Source organism: Macaca fascicularis, chromosome 1 (assembly GCF_037993035.2).
Source record: "Macaca fascicularis isolate 582-1 chromosome 1, T2T-MFA8v1.1".
Classification (NCBI taxonomy): Eukaryota; Metazoa; Chordata; class Mammalia; order Primates; family Cercopithecidae; genus Macaca; species Macaca fascicularis.
Window position 1 is genome coordinate 214,427,501 of NC_088375.1, and position 22,003 is coordinate 214,449,503.

The 22,003-nt window shown below is 48.8% G+C and overlaps 1 protein-coding gene across 1 annotated transcript in view; it reads right to left on the bottom strand.

The window, feature by feature from the left end:
- PINK1 (PTEN induced kinase 1) overlaps positions 1-12,140 on the bottom strand; it is a 17,685-nt gene extending 5,545 nt beyond the window's left edge. The window contains exons 1-4 of the mRNA XM_015452072.3: positions 11,686-12,140; positions 7,750-8,037; positions 5,913-6,013; positions 581-763 (exon numbers count right to left, since the gene is read on the bottom strand). Of these exons, the coding sequence (XP_015307558.2) occupies positions 581-763; positions 5,913-6,013; positions 7,750-8,037; positions 11,686-12,072 (959 nt within the window). The 5' untranslated portion in view covers positions 12,073-12,140. The remainder of the gene's footprint in view (positions 1-580; positions 764-5,912; positions 6,014-7,749; positions 8,038-11,685) is intronic.
- Positions 12,141-22,003: the final 9,863 nt, after the last annotated feature.

The window sequence follows — 22,003 nt, forward strand, 5'->3', positions numbered from 1 at the left end:
TGCTGGGATTACAAGCGTGAGTCACCATGCCCGGCCTCCTAATACCTTAATCACTGTTTGGGTTAGGTTGTTCCTCTTCCCCTTCCAGGAGCATTTGGACTCCCATTTTTCCCCAGCATCCCCCAGCATCCTTTCTGTTCCCTCCCACTCACCATCCTGAAATTAGGAAGTAAGGACTGGGGCTCCCTATGTTCAAAGTAACGGTGCAGATAATTATTTCCTTAAAATAAAACGTCCACTATAGCAAAGTTAGGGGATACAGAGGGTGAGGAAGGAGGACTGTTTTTATGTTAAAAACAGATAAGGCCAGCCACAGAAAAGGTTAACAGTCAAATAGACCAAAAGGACTAGGTGACAAGTATGTTCTGGATGAAGATGAGAGTTTGTTTCCAGGAAAAATTGTCCCACAGGGAAAATGCTCTCCAGGGCAGATATGCTCCCTCTGCATGGCTTTTGTCTCCCGAAGGGTGATAACCCTATTCTCCAAAACCCCCTGGTCAAGGTACATGTGGAGGGCAGGGACCAGCTACCCTTGGGAGATGTAGCAGCTCCAAGGCCCTGCCGCACCACTGCCACTTACTTCTTCATAACGAGGAACAGCGTCCGGCCGTGGCCCAGGCCTTCAGGGTGGAGGCGTGGGGGCAGCACATCAGGGTAGTCAACCAGGGCCCCGGGTAGCAGCGGCACGGAAGAGGTGAAAGCGCGGAGAACCCGGATGATGTTGGGGTGAGGGGCTAGTTGCTTGGGACCTCTCTTGGATTTTCTATTCAGCCAAGTGAGACAAACATATGAGGCCAGCATCAGATACAACACCTGGAAAAACAATCACCTAAGGCCACACCAACACTGGCACTGACATTCATTATTCACTTACTATCAAATGTTTACCACAGATTTACTATGTGCCAGGTACTGTACATGGTGTTGGAGAACACATCTGATGACTCCCCTACCCATCCTTCAATCCATTTGTCCATCCATCCATCCATCTGTCCACCCATCCATCCTATCCATCCCGAGTGGCAGAACATAGGTGGAGACACCCTAGAATCAGACTGCCTGGGTTCCAGGTCTACCACTGTAAGTCCTTGGCTGAGTTACAGTAGCCCCAACATTATCCACAGTTTTGCTTTCTACAACTTCAGTTATCCACAGTCTGAGAATAGGTGAGTACAAGAAGATATTTAGAGAGAAGAGAGAGAGGCCACATGCACATAACTTTTTTACAGTATATTGTCATAATTATTCTATTTTATTAGTTATTATATTTAATTTTTTACTGTGCCTAATTTATAAATTAAACTTTACCATAGGTATGTATGTATAAGAAAAAACACAGGGGCCGGGCGCGGTGGCTCACGCCTGTAATCCCAGCACTTTGGGAGGCTGAGGTGGGCGGATCACGAGGTCAGGAGATCGAGACCATCCTGGCTAACACGGTGAAACCCCGTCTCTACTAAAAATACAAAAAAAAAAAAAAACTAGCCGGGCGTGGTGGTGGGCGCCTGTAGTCCCAGCTACTCAGGAGGCTGAGGCAGGAGAATGGCGTGAACCCGGGAGGTGGAGCTTGCAGTGAGCCGAGATGGCGCCACTGCACTCCAGCCTGGGCGACAGAGCGAGACTCCATCTCAAAAACAAACAAAAAAAACAAACAAAAAAAAACAAAAAAAAGAAAAAACACAGTATATATAGGGTTTGTTACTATCTGTGGCTTCAGGCATCCACTGGGGGTCTGTCTGGGAATGTGTCCCCTCTGTTCTTCTCTGGGCTCAATCTCCAGGGTGCAAGGGGAATGTGGTGTTAACACTCTGCATAAGGCTGTCAATGGGTGGAAGGCACTTAGAATCGTGTCTAGCACAGAGGAAGTCTCAGCTGATATTAGCCCTACTATTATTCATTCAACCAATACGCATTGTCTGCATGCTAAGTACCAGACATCATGCTGGAATGCTGTGGAACTACGGCACAGAACAAGACAGAGCCCCTGTCCTCACGGATTTGCAGTCTATCAGGGGAGACAGACGTTCATCAATAAGTAATCATGTGAGCTCCCTAAGAGCAAGGACTGTGCCTGAATTTTCTCCGTTATTCCCAGTCTACTACAATAGCTGGCATGGAATATGGGTGTAATAAACCTTTGCTGAATGAGTGAATAGATCCAGAATAGTAGTGGTGGTGTCATCTGCCTGCCCTGGCTGTTCCTTCTCCTGTGGGGAGTGCTCCCCCCACCCCCAAACCACAGCCCTGCTGAGGCACAGTGGCTAGATTTTGGATGGGGTGGCTCTGCCAGCTGTGTGCCAGCCCTGCCCTTCAGCCAAAGCTGGCTGACCCAAGGGGTCACTTGCCCCAAGGGCAATGAACCTACAGTGACACTCGAGACCCAGATGGTTGGACAATGGGAAGGGAGGGAAGTAGATCCTCTCTTTGGGAGTGTGAGTGAAGGAACCTGCCAGTCAGCAGTGGAGAGGAAGCCACGAGACTTCACTGGGGCCATGAGGAGCCAGAGGTGAGCAGGCCAAAGGGAAGCAGGAACAGGAGATGCGAGGAAGAAACAGCATGCGGACTGTGGAACCATGTCCCCAAAAGTTCAAGAAATCAGTAACTGGTGGAGATTCCTGCGGCTCACTCCTGTAATCCCAGCACTTTGGGAGGCTGAGGCAGGTGACTGCTTGAGCCCAGGAGTTCGAGGCCAGCCTGGGCAACATGGAGGAACCCTGTCTCTACAAAAACTACAAAAATTAGCTAAGCATGGTGGCATGTGCCTGTAGACCCAGCTACTTGGGAGGCTGAGGTGGGAGGATCACTTGAACCCAGGGAGGTTGAGGCTGCAGTGAGCCAAGATCACGCCACTGCACTCCAGCCTAGGCAACAGAATGAGACCCTGTCTCTGGAAAAAAAAAGAAAAGAAAATTTGAGTTTGTAGAAACCACTTTCTGAAAGGCTGAAACTCCCTCTGCTTATCAGATAAAAGAATTGGCTGGGCCGGGCGCAGTGGCTCAAGCCTGTAATCCCAGCACTTTGGGAGGCCGAGGCGGGTGGATCGCGAGGTCAGGAGATCGAGACTATCCTGGCTAACACGGTGAAACCCCGTCTCTACTAAAAATACAAAAAACTAGCCGGGCGTGGTGGCGGGCGCCTGTAGTCTCAGCTACTCGGAAGGCTGAGGCGGGAGAATGGCATGAACTCGGGAGGCGGAGCTTGCAGTGAGCCGAGATCACACCACTGCACTCCAGCCTGGGAGACACAGTGAGACTCCGTCTCAAAAAAAAAAAAAAAAAAAAAAAAAAAAGGAATTGGCTGAAATCGGTTGGAACCAATAAGGCCAACTACACCTTGCACAGAACAAGTTTGCTGATGTCACAGCCTGAATTGCCACTGCACGTTTCATACTCACTCCTCCCAAATCTGCACAGGGGACCTGTGAGTTGGCATGAAGAGATAACTGCGCATGTCCAAGGACTGTCCAGACTTCTCCTTTCCTTCCACCAATCACCTGCTAATCTTAGAATCCACCCCTTAAACCTCCTCTAATAAAATTACTGCCTTAAAGCTAGCACAGGGAGACAGGGTTGAATTCGACTCCTGTCTCCATGTGAGTAGACTCACAATAGAAAGCTTAGCTTTTCTCAAAAATCCAGTGTCATTGCTTCTAGCACATCAGGCTAGAGCCCCCTTTGCTGCATAACAATGGTGGAGGGAAGTGAATGGGGCAGAGCCTAGACTGAGCTAGGGAGAGAGCAGGGCGCCAGCCTCTCCCAGCGCTGCGTGGTCCCCAGGCTGTGTGGCTGCAGTCCACGTGTGCCCACGCACTGCTCCTGCTCTTGAGTCAATCTGAGTGGCCCCTGTTCTATGCAATCAAAGGAGCCAGAGCATTGTTTCCACCCTCAAGCCCCTGGGCATCATGATCACAGCCCCAGGCTGTCAGGGCCCCAGCAGGTTTCATGGGAGCTCAGGGGCAGAGGGCTATGGCTGTACTGGGGAGATACATGGCAGGGTCGGGGGCGTCTGAACTGAGACCTGAAATGTGGGAGGAGGGCAGCACAGGTGTAGCCAGCTGTACGCTCAGGAGATGGTCACAGAGGAGCCTGGCACGTTCGGGGAAGGAGCTATGAAGCCAGCGTGGTGGAGCGTAGGGTGCTGATGAGAAGGGTGAGAGATAAGGTGGGAGACGCACTGAGAGGAGCAGGTTGCAAAGCGCCTTGAATCTCCCGGCCCCAGGACAGCAGAGGCTAGGAGGAAATGAACCCAGGGTGCTCTTGGAGAAGCTTTTCCCAAGGTGCACCAGCAGTTGAGGTAATGTACCTGCTGCCACAGCCATCCGGTCATTCAACAGGTATTTACTGAGCCCTGGGGGTAAGCAGCAAACAAAGAGCGTGTACAGTACAGCTGGAGCAAAAACAACCAACAGAAAAAGACGTGTGATGTGAGGCTGGACAGTGAGAACTGCTAAAGGAACAAAGTCCCTGGAGAGGGACAGGGACTATGTCAGATGGGAGGTCTCGGCAGCAGACATCACGGTGTTCCCGGCAGCAGGACAGCGCCACGTCGGCCGGCTCCCCCTCACGCCACAAGAGGAGGCACTGAGGATCACGTTAGCCCCAAAGCAGCTGACCTTCAGGTGTCCACTTTCTCCACAAAGGCCTCAGGAGGAGAAGAAGCCACCTGAGCAGCTGACTCCACCAGCCTGCAGGGACTCCAGTCACACTGGACCCCTCCAAACCATGGAAGGGGTTTTCCACGTCCATTCCCTTAATTTCACACTTCTGCCTTCCTGCCTCCGACAGAACGAAGATCTGTAAACCAGCGCTCCAGTAAATCAGCAAAAATGCAGCGACCCACCTCTTCTTGGTGGGCTACAAATACATATACATATATTTTCGAGACAGGGTCTCACTTGCTCGCCCGGGCTGGAGTGCAGTGGCATGATCTGGGTTCACTGGAGCCTCAACCTCCCTGGGCTCAAACGATCCTCCCGCCTCAGCCTCCTGAGTAGCTGGGACCACAGGCATGTGCCACCATGCCTGGCTAAAATTTTTTATATTTTTTGTAGAGGCAGGGTTTCACCATGTTGCCCAGGCTGCTCTTGAACTCCTGGGCTCAAGTGATCTGCCTGCCTTGGCCTCCCAAAGTGCTGGGATTACAGGCGTGCGCCAGGCTGTAAACATTAAGGTGGGCACAGTACCTCCTCCGTCATAGCCTGCGCGTCAGTCCTCACCACCTGTGCACGTGGGCTTTTCTGAGCTGGAAGTGTAGCTGCTGTTCACTTGCTCTTCCCTCTGCTGGGAATGCCTCTTCCCTACTCCTCTGCCCAAGTAATGCCAATTCATCCTTCACAAGGTGGCACAAACTTTCCCTCTGAGAAGTCTTTCTGAGCAGCCCCTCCTCTGCAGCACACGCCTCCGCTGGGCTCCCTCAGCCCGAGCATACTCAATTCTAGCACTTACACCCTGGGCCCTCTGCTGCCACACTGAGAGCTCTGGGCCAACAGACCACTTTTTGGTTTTTTAAAAATCTCTTAACACCATCAGTGCACATAACTATTAGTGAAACGAGTGTTCCCTCCGGTGGGGACAGAGTTCAGTTTATTCCAATAGGTGGCGCTCTACCCGTGCATTTCTTAGGAGGAATCAGAGAACCGCGATCAATCATGCAACACTGTGAATTGGGCCTGTTTGGGTGGCCTTCTCTCCCCTGCTCCAATGTGAATTACGCATGGGCATCATCACTTGGGGTCAGATCACCTGCAATTTTTCCCAAGTGAAATTATCCACTAACTGAAAATCCATCACCAACATTAAGCCTTTATTATCTACTGTCATGTCAGACACTATACCAGGTGCTGACGACACAAGTGATGGATGAAGATGCTCTCAAAGAAGACCCAGTCAGTCCGCCAGGCAGAGGGCACTGACCTGTAAGTGACTGCTCCATACTCCCCGGCCAAGGCCACTCGGCTCGCTGGGACCAGCTCCTGGCTCATTGTGTTCAAGATAGCTTCGCTGGAGGAACCTGCCTGGAACACCCACAAGGAACCCAGGGTTACACAGGCCGGAGCAGAACAGTAAGTTCCTTGTAAGCCCTGCCTGTAACCTGCAGCAGGACAGCTGCTCTGACCTTCGAGATAAGATGGCCTCTCTTAAGTGGTAGGCTGAGACAAGCTACTCCTGGGAGACAGACAGAGGTACCATCCACGCCAACTCAGAGGATGCTTCACGCTCCTCAAACTCTTGCAGCCTAGGTGCCAGGGCTGGAGGAGATGCCAAGGTGATCAGGGTATGGGGTGCTGCTTCCTGCCATCGGTGCCTCTGGTCCCCACCAGTTTGAAATTGACCACTGGATCAGTAACTCATTCTGCAGGCTCCCTTCACCAGCCAGGCCAGAGCCCGACATGCTCCACCCTGGGTGAAGCTGTACTGAATCATGGAACAGCCTTCCTCCATCTTCCACAACGAACAGACAAAACCCAAAGAGTGGGGAAAGCACCTTATTGTCCTCATTGTATTAGGAAGGGCTCTCAGGACATATGAAACCTGTATCAAGAAGATCCTGTAAGAATGAACAATCTTGTAGCTTCTGTGAATGCAACAGCTGTCATGCCCCAACCAGTGCATGTTTTGATGCTAAGACTGGATGTTTCACAGGCAAAGGATTTGGCTGCTTGTTAGCTATTAACCCAGCTTGGAGTGCAACAGTCTAATAACCTTCATTCCCCAAATCAGAACAAGAAACTGCATCCTCTAGGGCCCACCATGAACAGCTGTGGCCACTTCCCACCTCGGCCTTGAATGGATGGGCCCAAGGATGGGCAGGAGACAGAGCATCGGGTCTTGATACATTTTTAAAGCCCACCTAGCAATGGCAAGGTAAATAAATTAAGTGGACAGAAATTGTTTTCGTGGGGGAAAAATACTCTTCAATTTCCCAAAGCCTTGAGTCCTTCCAAGAGTTGAGAGCAGGGAGTTGACAGGCAAGCCTCTGAGCTGGAGGTGGGCTTGCAGAGTGAGCTTAGAGGAAAGAGATCCAGTTCCCCCTCTCCAGTGAGGCAGGTTACAGGAAGGAGGGGATGGTGAACTGACCAATCAGGGTAGAAACCAGTGGTTTAGGCCCTTGTTACTCGAAGTGTGGTTGACAGAGCAGTGACATTGGTATCATGTGGAAGCTTACTGGGAAGGCAGAATCTCAGGCCCCACCTCTGACCTGCTGAATCAGAATCTACCTTTGGGTTTTTTTTTTTTTTTTTTGAGACAGGGTCTCACTCTGTTACCCAGGCTAGAGTGCAGTACCACAATCTTGGATCACTGCAGCCTCTGCCTCTTGGACTCAAGTGATCCTCCCACTTCAGCTACCAGCCACCCAAGTAGCTAAGACTACAGGTGCAAGCTGTCACACCTGGCTAATTTTTGTGTTTTTCATAGAGATGGGGTTTCATCATGTTGCCCAGGCTGGTCTCGAACTCCTGAGCTCAACTGATTGGCCTCCCAAAGTGCTGGGATTACAGGCGTGGTCCACCATACCTGGCCAGAATCTACCTTTGAACCTAATCCCTGGGTGATCTGTGGGCAGAATACAATTTGAAACATTCTGGTCTACTTCTGTGTAACAGGCAGGCAGCCTGACTATATAATAGGCACCTTTCCTGTGAATAATCTGTCTTTTCCTACCTACTTCCTGGAAAAAAATCCTCACCAGGCTCACTAAGATGGGCATTTTGAGAACATCTCCTTTAAAGATGAAAGGCCTGGTGCTTACCGAGATGTTCCACATCATCTTGATGGCCAAGGGGAAGGCAGGGGCCCCCAGAGCTTGCTCCTGCTCTTCTCCTGGTGCACTGGTACCTGGGCCTCTCCCTGGAAGCGACCCGGTGCTCTTTGTCACCTCCAGGTTCTGGGGCAATGCAGGCATGGTGGCTTCATACACAGCGGCACTGCAGCCCTTGCCAATGGACTGCCCTATCAGATACTCCTCCAGCCGAAAGCCCTGCCAGCGTCTTGTGTCCAACGGGTCAGGCCCTGGCTTGCTTTTCTGGGTAAAAATTGCCTGTGAGGAAAAAAGAATGCACCATGAGCCAGGGAGCCTAGGACGGTCCAAGAAAAGGGAAACGGGAGGCAGAGAGAGGTGCAGCGAGGCATGGTCCGCAAACCGCACGACCAGATCAATAAACCAGAAAACCACAACCCAACCAGGTTCTACTGCTCAGCCTGGGTCCAGGCCATCTTCTTTCTCATTATTCAGAATGATTTTTCTCAAACTCTGTTGCTTCACTGTGATCACAATACGCAATGATCTGAGAGGTCAGAAACCCTGTGTCCTATAGCCAGTGCGCCTCTCCCTGCTGCCTTCACTCCGCAGCAGAGCTCTGGAGGTGTCTGATTATGGAGACAGCTCGCTCTCCAAAGACCTTGGCAGACGGCTCCTGGGCAACTAGCAGGAGTGTGTGATCCACAGTGATCTCAGAGGGTCTGGCAGGCAAGTGGGTGAGATCAGGCGCATCCCCAGAGCAGAGGGATTCAGTCCCGTCTTTCTCTCTGCCTCTTAAGGCTCCGATGGGGCTACTCTGTCCAGAAAGGTAGTAAGAGTACAAGAGTTCAGACAGAAATGGATGGAGGTGCAGGTGCTGGGGGCAGTGCTGCACTGGAAAAGAGGCCATGTGACAAAAATCTGGGTCTTCCCCTGCTTCAGGCAGCGGTGACGTCACTCTTCCAGTCCCCCAGGCTCCACTTTCCCTCTCAAATGGTCTGATCTGCTGAGCTCTTCCTTTCCAAGGTTAGTCACCCCTGAGTGCCAGGCACAGCTCTGCATACGCCCCTTGGTCGTAGCCTACCAGGCACCATCTCTAGACTACCCCACTCTCAGTGCTGTGCCTTCCGTGCTCTGAGCCACATCAAAATACATTGCTTTCATGTGTCACTCGGCTGTTTACCAGACTGTCCAGGATCTTATCTGTGTTCTGGCTGCTGCCAGGCTGGTCTGCACACTGCCTGCACTCATCCTTTGGGTGCCTCTCTCTGAAAGCTGCTCACAGCATCCTTCCAGCCCGTTTCTATAGTATCGCTCTGTCTGGCTCATCCCTGCTCAGCCATCAAGCCCAACTCAAGCTCCTCCTTCCTCTGTGACCAGCCCTGATGACCCAGCTCATAGCAACTTTCCTTCTAGAGGGTTCCTAAAGCACCTGGTATCTGTAAGCAACTTAACCTTGCACTATAACTTTGAACTTTTTAAAAAAATGAAAGTCCAGGCCGGGCGCAGTGGCTCACGCCTGTAATCCCAGCACTTTGGGAGGCCGAGGCAGGCAGATCATGAAGTCAGGAGTTCAAGACCAGTCTGGCCAACATAGTGAAACCCTGTCTCTACTAAAAATACAAAAAATTAGCCGGGTGTGATGGTGTGCACCTGTAATCCCAGCTATTCGGGAGGCTGAGGCAGGAGAATTGAGTGAACCCGGGAGGCGGAGGGTGCAGTGAGCCGAGATAGTGCCATTGCACTCCAGCCTGGGTGACAGTGTGAGACTCCGTATCAAAAAAAAAAAAAAGAAAAGAAAAAGAAAATCCATCTTCCCTTATAAACTCCATGGAGCAGAATCAACGTGTGTTTGTGTGTGTGTGTGTGTATATATATAAAATATATATACACATTATATATAACATATACTATATACTATTATATGTAACATATAGTATACATAACATATATACACATATTATATGTTATATATACACATACTTTTATAATATAAGTTTTTAGAGCTTGCTACTAGCACACTCCTGCTAGTTGCCCAGGCTGGGGTGCAGTGGTGCAGCTATAGCTCACTGCAGCCTCAAACTCCTGGGCTCAAACAATCCTCCCACCTCAGCCTCCCAAGTAGCTGGGACTATCGACACATGCCACCATGACTGGCTAATTTTTTAATATTTTGTGGGAACAAGGTCTATGTTGTCCCAGCTGGGCTTCAACTCCTGAGCTCAAGAGATTCTCTCACCTTGGCCTCCCAAAGCGCTAGGATTACAGGCATGAGTCACTATGCCTGGCTTCAGAATTTTTTAAATGTGAAATTAACTCCAGCAAAAGTAGCCAGTGAAAACAAACTTTCCCCCCGGAGACGGAGTCTTGCTCTGTCACCCAGGCTGGAGTGCAGTGGTGCAATCTCAGCTCACTGCACCCTCCGCCTCCCAGGTTCAAGGAATTCTCCTGCCTCAGCCTCCCGAGTAGCTGGGATTACAGGCGCCCACCACTGCGCCTGGGTAATTTTTGTATTTTTAGTAGAGACAGGGTTCCACCATGTTGGCCAGGCTGGTCTGGAACTCCTGACCTCGTGATCCGCCCACCTCCGCCTCCCAAAGTGCTGGGATTACAGGCATGAGCCACCGTGCCTGGCCCCCCAAAATTTTTTTTTATGTGAAATTGATAACTAATAATATTTTCAAGCATAGGAGGGTGAGGTGTGCGAAGAGGGTGTGTGAATGGTAAGTTTAGGAGGATCAATCTCCTCAGTTAAAAAACCTCTTTAGTTTTAAGCAGGATTAGTCAAATTTCCCATCCTTAGCTTCTGCCAGTTAAGCTGTGGCAAAAGACAAGGTCAGGGGCTGGGGACTAGGCCAGATGTCACCTGTCACCCCAAACTGGCCAGAGCTCAAACATGAGACAGTGGTGATGAGCAATAAAAACCGGGCTGGAAACCAGGAAACCCAGGAGCCACTGCTTGACCCTAACAGCTGTGTCCTTGGGCAAGTCACTCCCTCTTCCACCACCTCAGCCCTAACCTAAAAAATGCAGGGGTTGTGCTAATTTAGTGAGTGGCTCCACACCCCAGGAAGAAGAGTGACCTCCCTGGAAGAAGGTGGAATTCTGCCAGCGGCCAGGCTTCAGACCTGAACTGCACCTCTGGCTCCTCCCTGGCTCTCCAGCCTGCCCGCCTACTCTGCGGCTTTTAGACTTTGCCAATCTCCATAGGGAGCCAGGTCCTCAAAATAAATCTGCCTCTAAATAGACACCTCCTATTGGTTCCGTTTGGAGAATCCTCACTAACAAAGACTTTGGTTGGGCAAAAATAGAAGTCTTGTGCTATTTTAAGCATTTAAAAAGCCCAAGAACCCTTGTGTATCCAGTCAGCAGGGATAACTACACAGGTAACTAAAATGTCAGGTCTGTTTTTCTTGCCGTTCATAGTTTTTACTGCGGTTTCAGCTCTGTCACTACTAATCCTTTGGTTAAACCGTGGAGGCAGCCTAGCTCAGTGGTTAAGGGCACTGCCTTTTATTAGCTGTGTGATTTTGAGCAAGTCCCTTCACCTGAGGACTTTCCTTCTCCATAAATTAGGGACGACAACTACCTCAAAGGGATAGGAATGTTATGATTTACTTGTCAGTGCATTTTAGAAAATTAACACAAAGCGTTTTGCTGTGCTGCGACTGGAGCTGCAATCGGCAGCACGTCTTCATTTGAGGAAGAGAAAACAAACGGGAGGTGCTGGCTTTATTTATAGCAGCCGATCAGTAATGGTGAAACAGATGAGCTTTAATGCCCCTCTCCCCGCCCTACTGCGGCCGAAGCCTCGGCCCTCGACCGGCCCAGGGCCCCGCCTCCACACCTAGCCCTGCCCCTGGCCGCATGCCCCGCCCCCACCCGGCTCAGGACCCGACCCCGCGCTTAGCTCCGTCCTCCGCCCGGCTTAGGACCCGGCCGGCTCACCTGGATCTCCTGACAGGCCGAGACCGCCCGTCGGCTCTCCGCCTGCTTCTCCTCGATGAGGCCCAGCCCTAGCCCGAAAGCCAGAAAGACTGCCCGGCCGCAAGGGCCCGCGCAGCCCCAGGCCCGCACCAGGAACTGCCGCTGCAACCGCGCCGCCAGCCCGGCCACCGACTGGCGAAAGAAGCGGAGGCGGTTGGGGAGCCCGAGACCGATCCTGCGAGGCTCCGCTCCCGGTCCTGCGGCCCAGCCCGGACGCTCCCCGCGCACACAGCCCGCCGCCGGGCCCGGCCGCCCCAAGCCGTAGGCCCGGCCCGGCTTGCCGGTGAAGCGCAGCAGCAGCTCTCGACCCAGCTGCAGGCCGCGGCCTAGCGCCTGTCGCACCGCCATGGTGGCGCCGCGGCCCGGTGTCCCCGCCGCCGCTACCACCACCACCAGCGTCCCCCGCCGGTCACAACAAACTTCGGGGCGGCGCCTCTGCGCAGGCGCAGGCGCTGGTGGGCGGGGCCGGACCCCGCGGCAGTTCCCCGACTCGGCGCGCGGGGGCGCTGTGCTCGCACTGGCGCCTCTAGCAGTGACTTTCCCTTTGCACTTTGGACCCACTTGGAGGGCTTGCCGGTTCAGGCAGGTCCTGAATGTGAACAGCACTGGTCCTGGCCAGAATCGAGAAGTCGAGAAGGGAAACTGATATTTATTGCCAACTACCGTGCCAGACCCTTTACGTCTTTTAATTTATTTAACAGCTCCACCAAAAAGATAAAAATGCCGTTTTTATAGATGAGAAAACTGAAGCATAGTAAGGGCAGCATTCGAGGTCTTGGGCAGGTACCTAGCAGTGCTGACGCTAGAGTTCGCGTTGTCCTAACTTGAATGCTTGCCCTCCTCGATGCCGTTAGGCTGCAGTATGTGTCCTCAGTCTCGGGGGTTTTGAAGACCCCAAGAGAAGTCTCACCCAAAGGACACAATTTATGAATGAGTGTGCTGAGGTCCCAAGATAGCAGCTTGCCCAAAGCCACACCGTTTGTTTAATGGCATACGCCTGCTCACCACAGAACACACACACACACACACACACACACACACACACACACACGCATATTACTGAAACAGTTTGCTGAAAGAGTTGTTCACCTGTCCCCTGGCCAAGGGTCCACCCCATAGCCAAGTACGCCCAGAGGACAGAACTCTTCAAATAATCCCCCCTTCAGCAACAGCTCCTATCTACATGACTTTTGACTTCATATTTAAGGAGAAAGGAATTTATGAACAGAAGCCATAGTCTCTGGCTTCAGTGGCAGGGAGACAAGATGGCGGATCCGCGTGCCATTACCCCCAAGACCCAGGGCCTATATGCTATAGGAAAGGAATGTGAAGGACATTTGAAGTCAGTCCCCCAGGGAAAGGCAAGAATGCTGTGTGAATCTGCCTAAGGGCAGGATTTATGGTAAGTACATGCTTTTACACAAGGAACAATAGATAAACTGGAAATCTTAGAGGCCTTCCTGAATGCTAGTTATTCAGAAGTCAACTTGGTTGGAGGGGTGTGGTGGCTCATGGCCTGTAATCTCAGCATTCTGGGAGACTGAGGCAGGTGGATCTCTTGAGACCAGGAGTTCGTGACCAGCCTGGCCAACGTGGCAAAACACCATCTCTACTAAAAATACAAAAACTAGCTGGGCGAGGTGGCACATGCCTTTAATCCCAGCTACTGAGGTGGCTAATGCAGGAGATTCGCCTGAACCCAGGAGGTGAAAGTTGTAGTGAGCAAAGATCACACCACTGCACTCTATCCTGGGCGACAGAGTGAGACTCTGTCTCAAAAGAAAACCCAAAAACCAATAAAACACATCAACTGGGTGGATTAGCATCCAAGATGGGGTTGCTTTAGCTTGCACAGAGAGTGTGTGTGTGTGTGTGTGTATGTATGTATGTTCTGGTCTCTCTCATAATCTTCCTTAAGGGAGGAATTTTATGATTCTTGTGATATTCAATCACATTTATTTGGGAGACAGGCATAGATGAATTTCCCATTTGTATAGAGGCGCGTGAATATCAAATATTGTCTTTAATTTTTTGGATCAACCTCAGGGAATTTTTAATTATAATTTTAAATGCTCCACTGAAGTTGTCATTTGAAGAATGATAAGGGAAAGAAAGTTGGAGAAATCTCACACTCCAGTAACCACAGGCTCACTCATGGAAACTTAGTTGGGGCACAGATGAGTGGAATTTAAAGTTTAAATCCACTCGTCTGAAGCCAGGTTTGCAGTGATTCACTCCAGCACTTGGGGAGGCTGAGGCGAGAGGATTGTTGAGGCCAGGAGTTCAAGACCAGCCTGGGCAACATAGGGAGACCCCGTCATTACAGATAGTAATAATTTAAAAGACCCCACGAGGCATGGTGGCATGTGCCTGAGGTCCCAGCTACTTGGGAGTCTGAGGCAGGAGGATTGCTTGAGTCCAGGAGGTTGAGGATGCAGTGGGCTGTGATTGCACCACTCCACTCTCCGCTCCCGTCTGGGTGACAGAGTGAGACTCTGTCTTAAAAATAAAATAAAATAAATCTCATCTGCTGTGTCTCATTACTGTAAACCAAAAATAAGGTCCTAAGCTCCCCAACTGACTAAATGGACCCCCTCTGGGCCAGAGAAAACCTAAAACTAAATTTCAGGCCATGACAGGAAGGGAGGTTGGACACGCCTCCTTATACCTCCTCCCTTTTGGAGTTTAGCCACAACTGACCAGCATTAATATTCAATAGTGCACATAACACTGACAAAACAGACTCTCTAGCAATAAGATACCAAATTCCAACCTGATGCTGGTATTGTAACTGTCCATTGGGTTCTCCTTGTTCATTGCCTGGACAGAGCTGATTTATCAAGACAGGGGAATTGCAATAGAGAATGGGTTTAATTCTTGCAGAGCCAGCTGTATGGGAAACCAGAGTTTTATTATTACTCAAATCAGTTTCCCTGAAAACTCAAGGATGGTGGTTTTTATGGATAATTTGGTGAGTAGGGGGTCAGAAAGTGGAGAGCGCTGATTGGTTGGGTCAGAGATGAAATCATAGGGAGTTGAAGCCGTCCTCTTGTGCTGAGTCAGCACAAAAACCTTGGCTTCTGCAACCCACCTTATCTTAACTCAAACATTTCTTTCTACTGAGTTCAATTCTTCAGATAAAGTTTAACTCTTTCAACCAACTGCCAGTCAGAAAATCTTTGACTCTACCTAGAACCTATGAGCATTCACTGCTTTGAGATGTTCCACCTTTCCAGGCTGAACCAATGTATACCTTCCATGTATTGATTTATATTTTTGCCTGTCACTTCTGTCTCTCTAAAATGTATAAAACCAAGCTGTAACCCGGTCACCTTGGGCATCCTTTCTCAGGACCTCTTGAGACTGTACTCTGAGCCATGATTGCTCATACTGGCTCAGAATAAACCTCTTTAAATATTTTACACAATTTGGCTTTTTTTTTTTTTTTGGTCAACGTTACCATTATCGCTCCTCTCTTTAATGTTTATAGAGAAGAAACAAGAGGTTCTCTGAGATATTTAATGTTTCAACTACAAGGATTTTCTTTAATCTCCCAGGAACATAACCTTTTAGTATAAGGCTTATGATGACCACACAGCTTATAAGACATTGTATTGGTTGTCTTGAGTTAAAGTCTGCATTTGTCTTAAGGCTTTGCATTTGTTTCCCTGAGCTGCAAATGAGCTCACTGGACCTGCGATACGTAATCCATCAGGTGGAAATGAAATCTCCAGACTTATGTTAATTAACCTTCCATTGTAGGCTGGACTTACTCACTTCTGCATCTGCAGAAAAATCTAAGTTGCTTCTGACAGGTCTGAATCAAGCACAGCATGAAGCTTGATTCTTTGGCAGACATCTGTATGGAATGGACAAGTAAGTGGATTTTGGAAGAGAGAGACTTCCAGCAGGGATTGCAGGGGTTCCACATTCTCACCTCTCGGGTCAGAGATATAGACTTACTGTGGCAGGGGCACAGGCATGTGTTTCCCAGGGACAATGGTCCTGACTCCATTCATCCCTGTCTATCCTTCTAAGATGGAAAAATTCTTTTTATGGTGGTGCCATGGATATCAGGCCTCAAGGAATCATCTTGAGATTCTCCCATAACATCTCCCATTTATTTATTTATTTGTTTATTTATTTATTTATTTATGAGACAGGGTCTTGCTCTGTCACCTAGGCTAGAGTGCAGTGGTACGATCATGAATCATTGCAGTCTTGAATTCATGGGCTCAAGCAACCTTCCTGCCTCAGCTTCCCGAATAGCTGGGACTACAGCTCACACCACTATGTCCAGCTAATTTAAAAAATGTATGGCTGGGCATGGTGGCTCACGCCTGTAATCCCAGCACTTTGGGAGGCCGAGGCGGTTGGATCACCTGAGGTCGGGAGTTCAAGACCAGCCTGATCAACATGGAGAAACCCTGTATCTACTAAAAATACAAAAATTAGCCGGGCATGGTGGCACATGCCTGTAATCCCAGCTACTTGAGAGGCTGAGGCAGGAGAATCGCTTGAACCCAGGAGGCGGAGGTTGCGGTGAGCCGAGATCGCGCCATTGCACTCCAGCCTGGGCAAAAAGAATGAAAGTCTATCTCAAAAAAAAAAAAAAAAAATGTTTTGTAGAGATGGGATCTTGCTATGTTGCCCAGGCTGGTCTCGAACTCCTGACCTCAAGTGATACTCCCACCACAGCTCTGGGGTTACAGGAATGAGCCACTGCACCTGGCTTCTCATCTCTTTAATGGTATCCCAAAAAGGTGAAATTAGATATATGATTGATATGTTTTGGCTCTGTGTCCCCACCCAAATCTCATCTTAAATTGTACTCCCATAATTCCCACATGTTGTGGGAGGGACCCAGTGGGAGATCATTTGAATCATGGGGGCGGTTTCCCCCATGCTATTCTTGTGGTAGTAAATAAGTCTCATGAGATCTGATGGTTTTATCAGGGGTTTCCGCTTTTGCATCTTCCTCATTTTCTCTTGCTGCCACCATGTAAGAAGTGCCTTTTCCCACCCGCCATGATTCTGAGGCCTCCCCAGCCATGTGGAACTGTAAGTCCAATTAAACCTCTTTTTCTTACCAGTCTCAGGCATGTCTTTATCAGCAGCATGAAAACGGACTAATACAATGATAAATCGTTTTTGTTTGGTTGGTTTTTTTTTTTTTTTTTTTTTTTGAGACGGAGTCTTGCTCTGTCACCCAGGCTGGAGTGCAGTGGCCGGATCTCAGCTCACTGCAAGCTCCGCCTCCCGGGTTTACGCATTTCTCCTGCCTCAGCCTCCCGAGTAGCTGGGACTACAGGCGCCTTGGTTGGTTTTTTGCTTTTGTTTTTTTTTTTTGAGATGGAGTTTCACTCTTGCCCAGGCTGGAGTGCAATGGCATGATCTTGGCTCACTGCAACCTCCGCCTCCCGGGTTCAAGTGATTCTTCTGCCTCAATCTCCCGAGTAGCTGGGATTACAGGCATGTGCCACCACACCTGGCTAATTTTTTGTATTTTTAGTTGAGATGGGGTTTCTCCATGTTGGTCAGGCTGGTCTTGAACTCCCAACCTCAGGTGATCTGCCTACCTCACCCTCCCAAAGTGCTGGGATTACAGGCATGAGCCACTGCACCTGGCCATGTTTGGTTGGTTTTTAAAAAAATTTTTATGAGTACAGAGTATTTGTATATATTTATGGGGTATATGATGGAATATGGTTTTCTGCTGAATATCTGTTTATATTGCAGATTTAATATTCTATATGAAAGTCTCATTCATTCACAGAACATCAACTCTTTACCAGGTAGGCTTTGATATGCTCAGCCACAGAATTAGAGGAGAATGGAGTGGCGGACTTGTTGGAGCACCCACATGATTTTTTTTTTTTTGGTCTACATTCTGTTCCATAGGCGTCCTTGTATCTTCTGTCAATGAAAAGAGTCAAACTCTGTAAAATATTTGAAGAGGTTTATTCTGAGCCAAATATGAGTGACCCAATGGCCTGTGACATGGCCCTCAGGAGATTCTGAGAATAGGTGCCCAACGTGGTCAGACTACAACTTGGTTTTATACATTTTAGGGAGACAGAAGACATCAATCAATACATGTAAGATGTACATTGGTTTGGTCCAGAAAGGTGGGACAACTGGAATTGAGGGCTTCCAGGTCACAGGTGGATTCAGAGAGTTTCTGATTGGTAATTTGTTGAAGGAGTTATTGTCTAAAGACATGGCATCAGCAGAAAGAATGTCTGGTTAGATAAGGGGCTGTGGAGACCATGGTTTTATCACGCAGATGAAGCCTCCAGGTAGCAGGCTTCAGAGATAATAGGTTGTAAATGTTTCTCATCAGACTTACAGCCTGTCAGTCTTAAGGTCTGTGTTGATGTTAATGCTGGTCACCTGGGCCCAAATTTCAAAAGGAAGGAGGGAATAATGAGGCGTATCTGAATCCCCCTTCCTAGCATGGCCTGAACTAGTTTTTTAGGTTAAGTTTGGAATGCTCTTGGCTGAGAGGGGGAGTCCATTCAGATGGTTGCGGGGTTTAGAATTTTATTTTTGGTTTATATTTCACTGTACCCTTTCCCTCCTGGTGGGCAAGGACTGTGGAGTTTTAGGAAAGTACATGATATTCTTAAGAAACATTATTTAACCTTCCCCCCAGCCAAAGGACATGGGGTTGGGGAAGCTGATATGAATGTAAAAATGGAAGAAGGCAAGACTTCAACAAAGAGAATGTCGAGGGCTGTTTGACCTTCCCTTTCTGGACAGCATCTTTTGGCACGGTTTCAGTGCTCTTTGTCTCCTGCTGGCAGGAGGCAGACACATTTTCCCAGAGCAGCAACATCCTTTATCCACAGACCATTTCAGAAGTGCTATCTCTAAATTGCATGCAGGGGTGGAAGGAGGTTTTGCTAAAACTGTTGACAGAGCAAAGCTGCAGCCAGATCAAAATCCTGCTACTTGAAACTCCTGGGCTGTAGTTTTTGGAGGTGAGAAGAAGACCACAGTAGGCAGAAAGTAAGATTTCACTGGAAGGAAGCATCCGTATGTTGTCTGGGCAAGACGGATGAAAACATAGTAACGGTGGATCAGGGAGAGATTGCTCTGTTAAGAAACCCAGGCAATCTGTGGTTCCTTCATCCAATATATTTGCTGTCCTGCAGTGACTGTTCAAATTACAAATATGGCCATGTCACCTACTGTGGATAAAACCTTCATAAGCTCTGGACCCTTGCCCACTGCCCTTGGGATAAAGCCCAGACTCCTTAACCTGGCACACAACATTCCTCACTATTTAGTCCCAGCATCCTTCTTACTGTCCCCCACCCTGCCTTTTATGGTCCAGCATCACTCAATTACTTCCAGTTGTCTCAACCACCATGGTGACTCCTGTGGGTTGATTTACTGCTCTGAAAGAATCTCCATTCATACTTGAGGTCACCTCCTCCAGGAAGCCTTCTTTGACCTTCTCTGGACTGCACTAGATGTCCCTTCTTTGTCTCTCCCACTAAAATGTGAGTTCTGTAAGGACAGGGATTGTGATGTTTAAATCTCATATCCCTCAGCACCTAGCATGGGGCCTGCTGGGTCCCCAGCCCTTGTTTGAGAGACAACTGGGAATTCAGTCCCTCAGTGGGCAGCCTCATGCCCAAAGGGAAGGTGAGAGGAAGGGACTGGGCGACACTTTGAAACTCCCCAATCATGAGTCACTGTTCCTTCCAAGCAGGAGTGAGGAGAGGGGTGGAGAAAGGCTGGAAGGAAACAGGAGTATTAAGCACTCACACCCTCACCCCAACAGAATCAACTACTGCATTTATGCTTTAGAATGTACACCACATCATTGCCAAATGAATTTCCTTTCCATGGTTTCCTTTTTATCCACTTTCTGTCTTTTTGTTTGTTCATTTGTTTTGTTTTTAAGAGCTGGGGTCTCACTATGTTGCTCAGGCTGATCTTGAACTCGTGGGCTCAAGCAATCTGCCTGCCTTGGCCTTCCAAAGTGCTGGGATTACAGGTGTGAGCTCTGCTGTTGTTGCTGTTTTTTAAATTAAGAATGATTTTAAATAAAAGCAATATAAATACATGGTTTAAAAAATCTAAGAGTTTATGTAGATCGGCTTATAATGAAAAGCAACAATCTTCTGTCCCAACTCTTTGTAAACCTAATGCCCCAGCCTAAAGACAATGATTTTTTACCTTTTTAGCTATTTTTTTCTGATAGTTTTCTTCATACCTCTACTTTTGCTTCCTCCATCCCTCCCTCCCTCTCTCCCTCCTTCCCTCCCTCCCTCTCTTCCTCCCTTTCTCCCTTCCTCCCTTTCTCACTTTCTTTCTTCCTTCCTTCCTCCCTTCCTCCCTTCCTTTCTTCCTTCCTTCCTCCCTTCCTTTCTTCCTTCCTTCCTCCCTTCCTTTCTTCCTTCCTTTCTTCCTTCTTTTCTTCCTTTCTTCCTTCCTTCCTGCCTTTCCCCCTTCCTCCCTTCCTTTCTTCCTTCCTTCCTGCCTTCCTTTTCTTCCAAGACAAAGTCTTGCTTTGTTGCCCAGGCTGGAGTGCAATGGCGAGATCATAGCTCACAGCCTCCAACTCCTGAGTTCAAGTGCTCGTCCTGCCTCAGCCTCCCAGGTAGCTAGGACTATAGGTGTGAACCACTGAAACCACCTTTGCAAAAATTATAGCAGTGAGAAAATTATGGCAGTGGGAGAGATCTGATATAGCCAACCTCCCCACTCTTGCCTTTAGCTTTCAAGTTGCCTTAATTATTCCTGGGCTTAGGCTGAGCTAGCTCTGAAAGACATTTAGTTTATAGTTTAAATGATAATAGCCCTTCCCCAAACTCAACTGCCTTTGCAAGGCTAATGAAAGGCCCCCCAGGCTGAGGGAAGAGGAGCGTGAACTCTGCTAAGGTATAGACATAAAATTGTCAGCCATTTTTCTGGAGGTTTCAAGATATGCAACTTCCCCAGTTCTTCGTGTGAATAACATCACTATTGTAGACTGGCCTTTTGAGATACCTTTTCAAATTTTTTGCATGTCGGACACCCATGGCTCCACCTGGAGCCCCCAGTCAATAGCTCCACTGCTCCTGTGACCCCACACATTAGCAACCCAGTGCAAGAAGAGGCTTCAACTCCCTGTGAGTTCATCTCTGACCCAACCAATCAGCAGCAAGCACCCATTACCTAGTCAGCCTCAGCCCTTTCCCCAAACTGCCTTTGAAAAACTCCTAACCCAGGAGCTTTTGATGAGATTGACTTGAGTAATGACTTTGCCTCCCAAGTGGCATGGCTGGCCTCATGTCTATTAAACTCTTTCTTCACTGCAATGCCAGGATTTTTGTTTGTGCAGTGGGCAGGAAGAACCCATTGGTGGTTACACCACCACATCCAGCCAATTTTTAAATTTTTTGTAGAGACAGGGTCTCGCCACATTGCCCAGGATGATCTCAAACTCCTGGCCTCAAGCGATCCTCCTGCCTCAGCCTCCCAAAATGCTGGGGTTACAGGTATGAGCCATTGTGCCCAGCCTCTACTATTTCTTGATTTAGCAAACTGAGATATTTAAGGTACACAGCTGACCACGTGACCCCCACCTGAAACTGACGGCTGCCCTTTGGAATAAAGTCAGACTCCTTAACAGGGCTAACCAGGCCCACGTCTTATGACCCTTCCACCATACTTATCTACTTTTTAATTTTATTTTGTTTTCCTTGTTCATGTACGTTGTGAATTTTTACATCTTTAGAACACCCACCTCCTGGCATGTGTGCCATATATATTATCCCCTCCTCTGGATTGCGGCTGGATGTGAATGACTTGCTTCTATGGACTAGATTTGTCAAAAGTGATGGAATGTCACTTTCATGACATTCCAAAGACTCTGGTTTCTGTCTTGCTTGCTTGTTCTAAGAGAAGTGAGCTGCCAGGTTGTAAATTGCCCTGTGGAGAGGCCCACATAGCAAGGAATTGAATAGTAACAGCAACAGCCCATAGTGAACTGAATCCTGCCAGAAACTGTGAGTGAGCTTTGAAGTAGATCCACCCCCAGTCAAATCTTTGGATAAGACTGCAGCCCTTCCTGACACGTTCATTGCCACTTTGTAAGAGACCTTGAGCCACAGCACCTGGCTCAGCCCAGATTCCTGCCCCACAGAGACTGTGAGATAATAAATATTTGTTGTCCTCAGCCACTAAATGGAGTAATTTGCTATACAGCAATAGATAACTAATGTCACTATTATGCCATATAGTTTTCTATTCAGTCATAGAGTATTCCTTTTTTTTTTTTTTT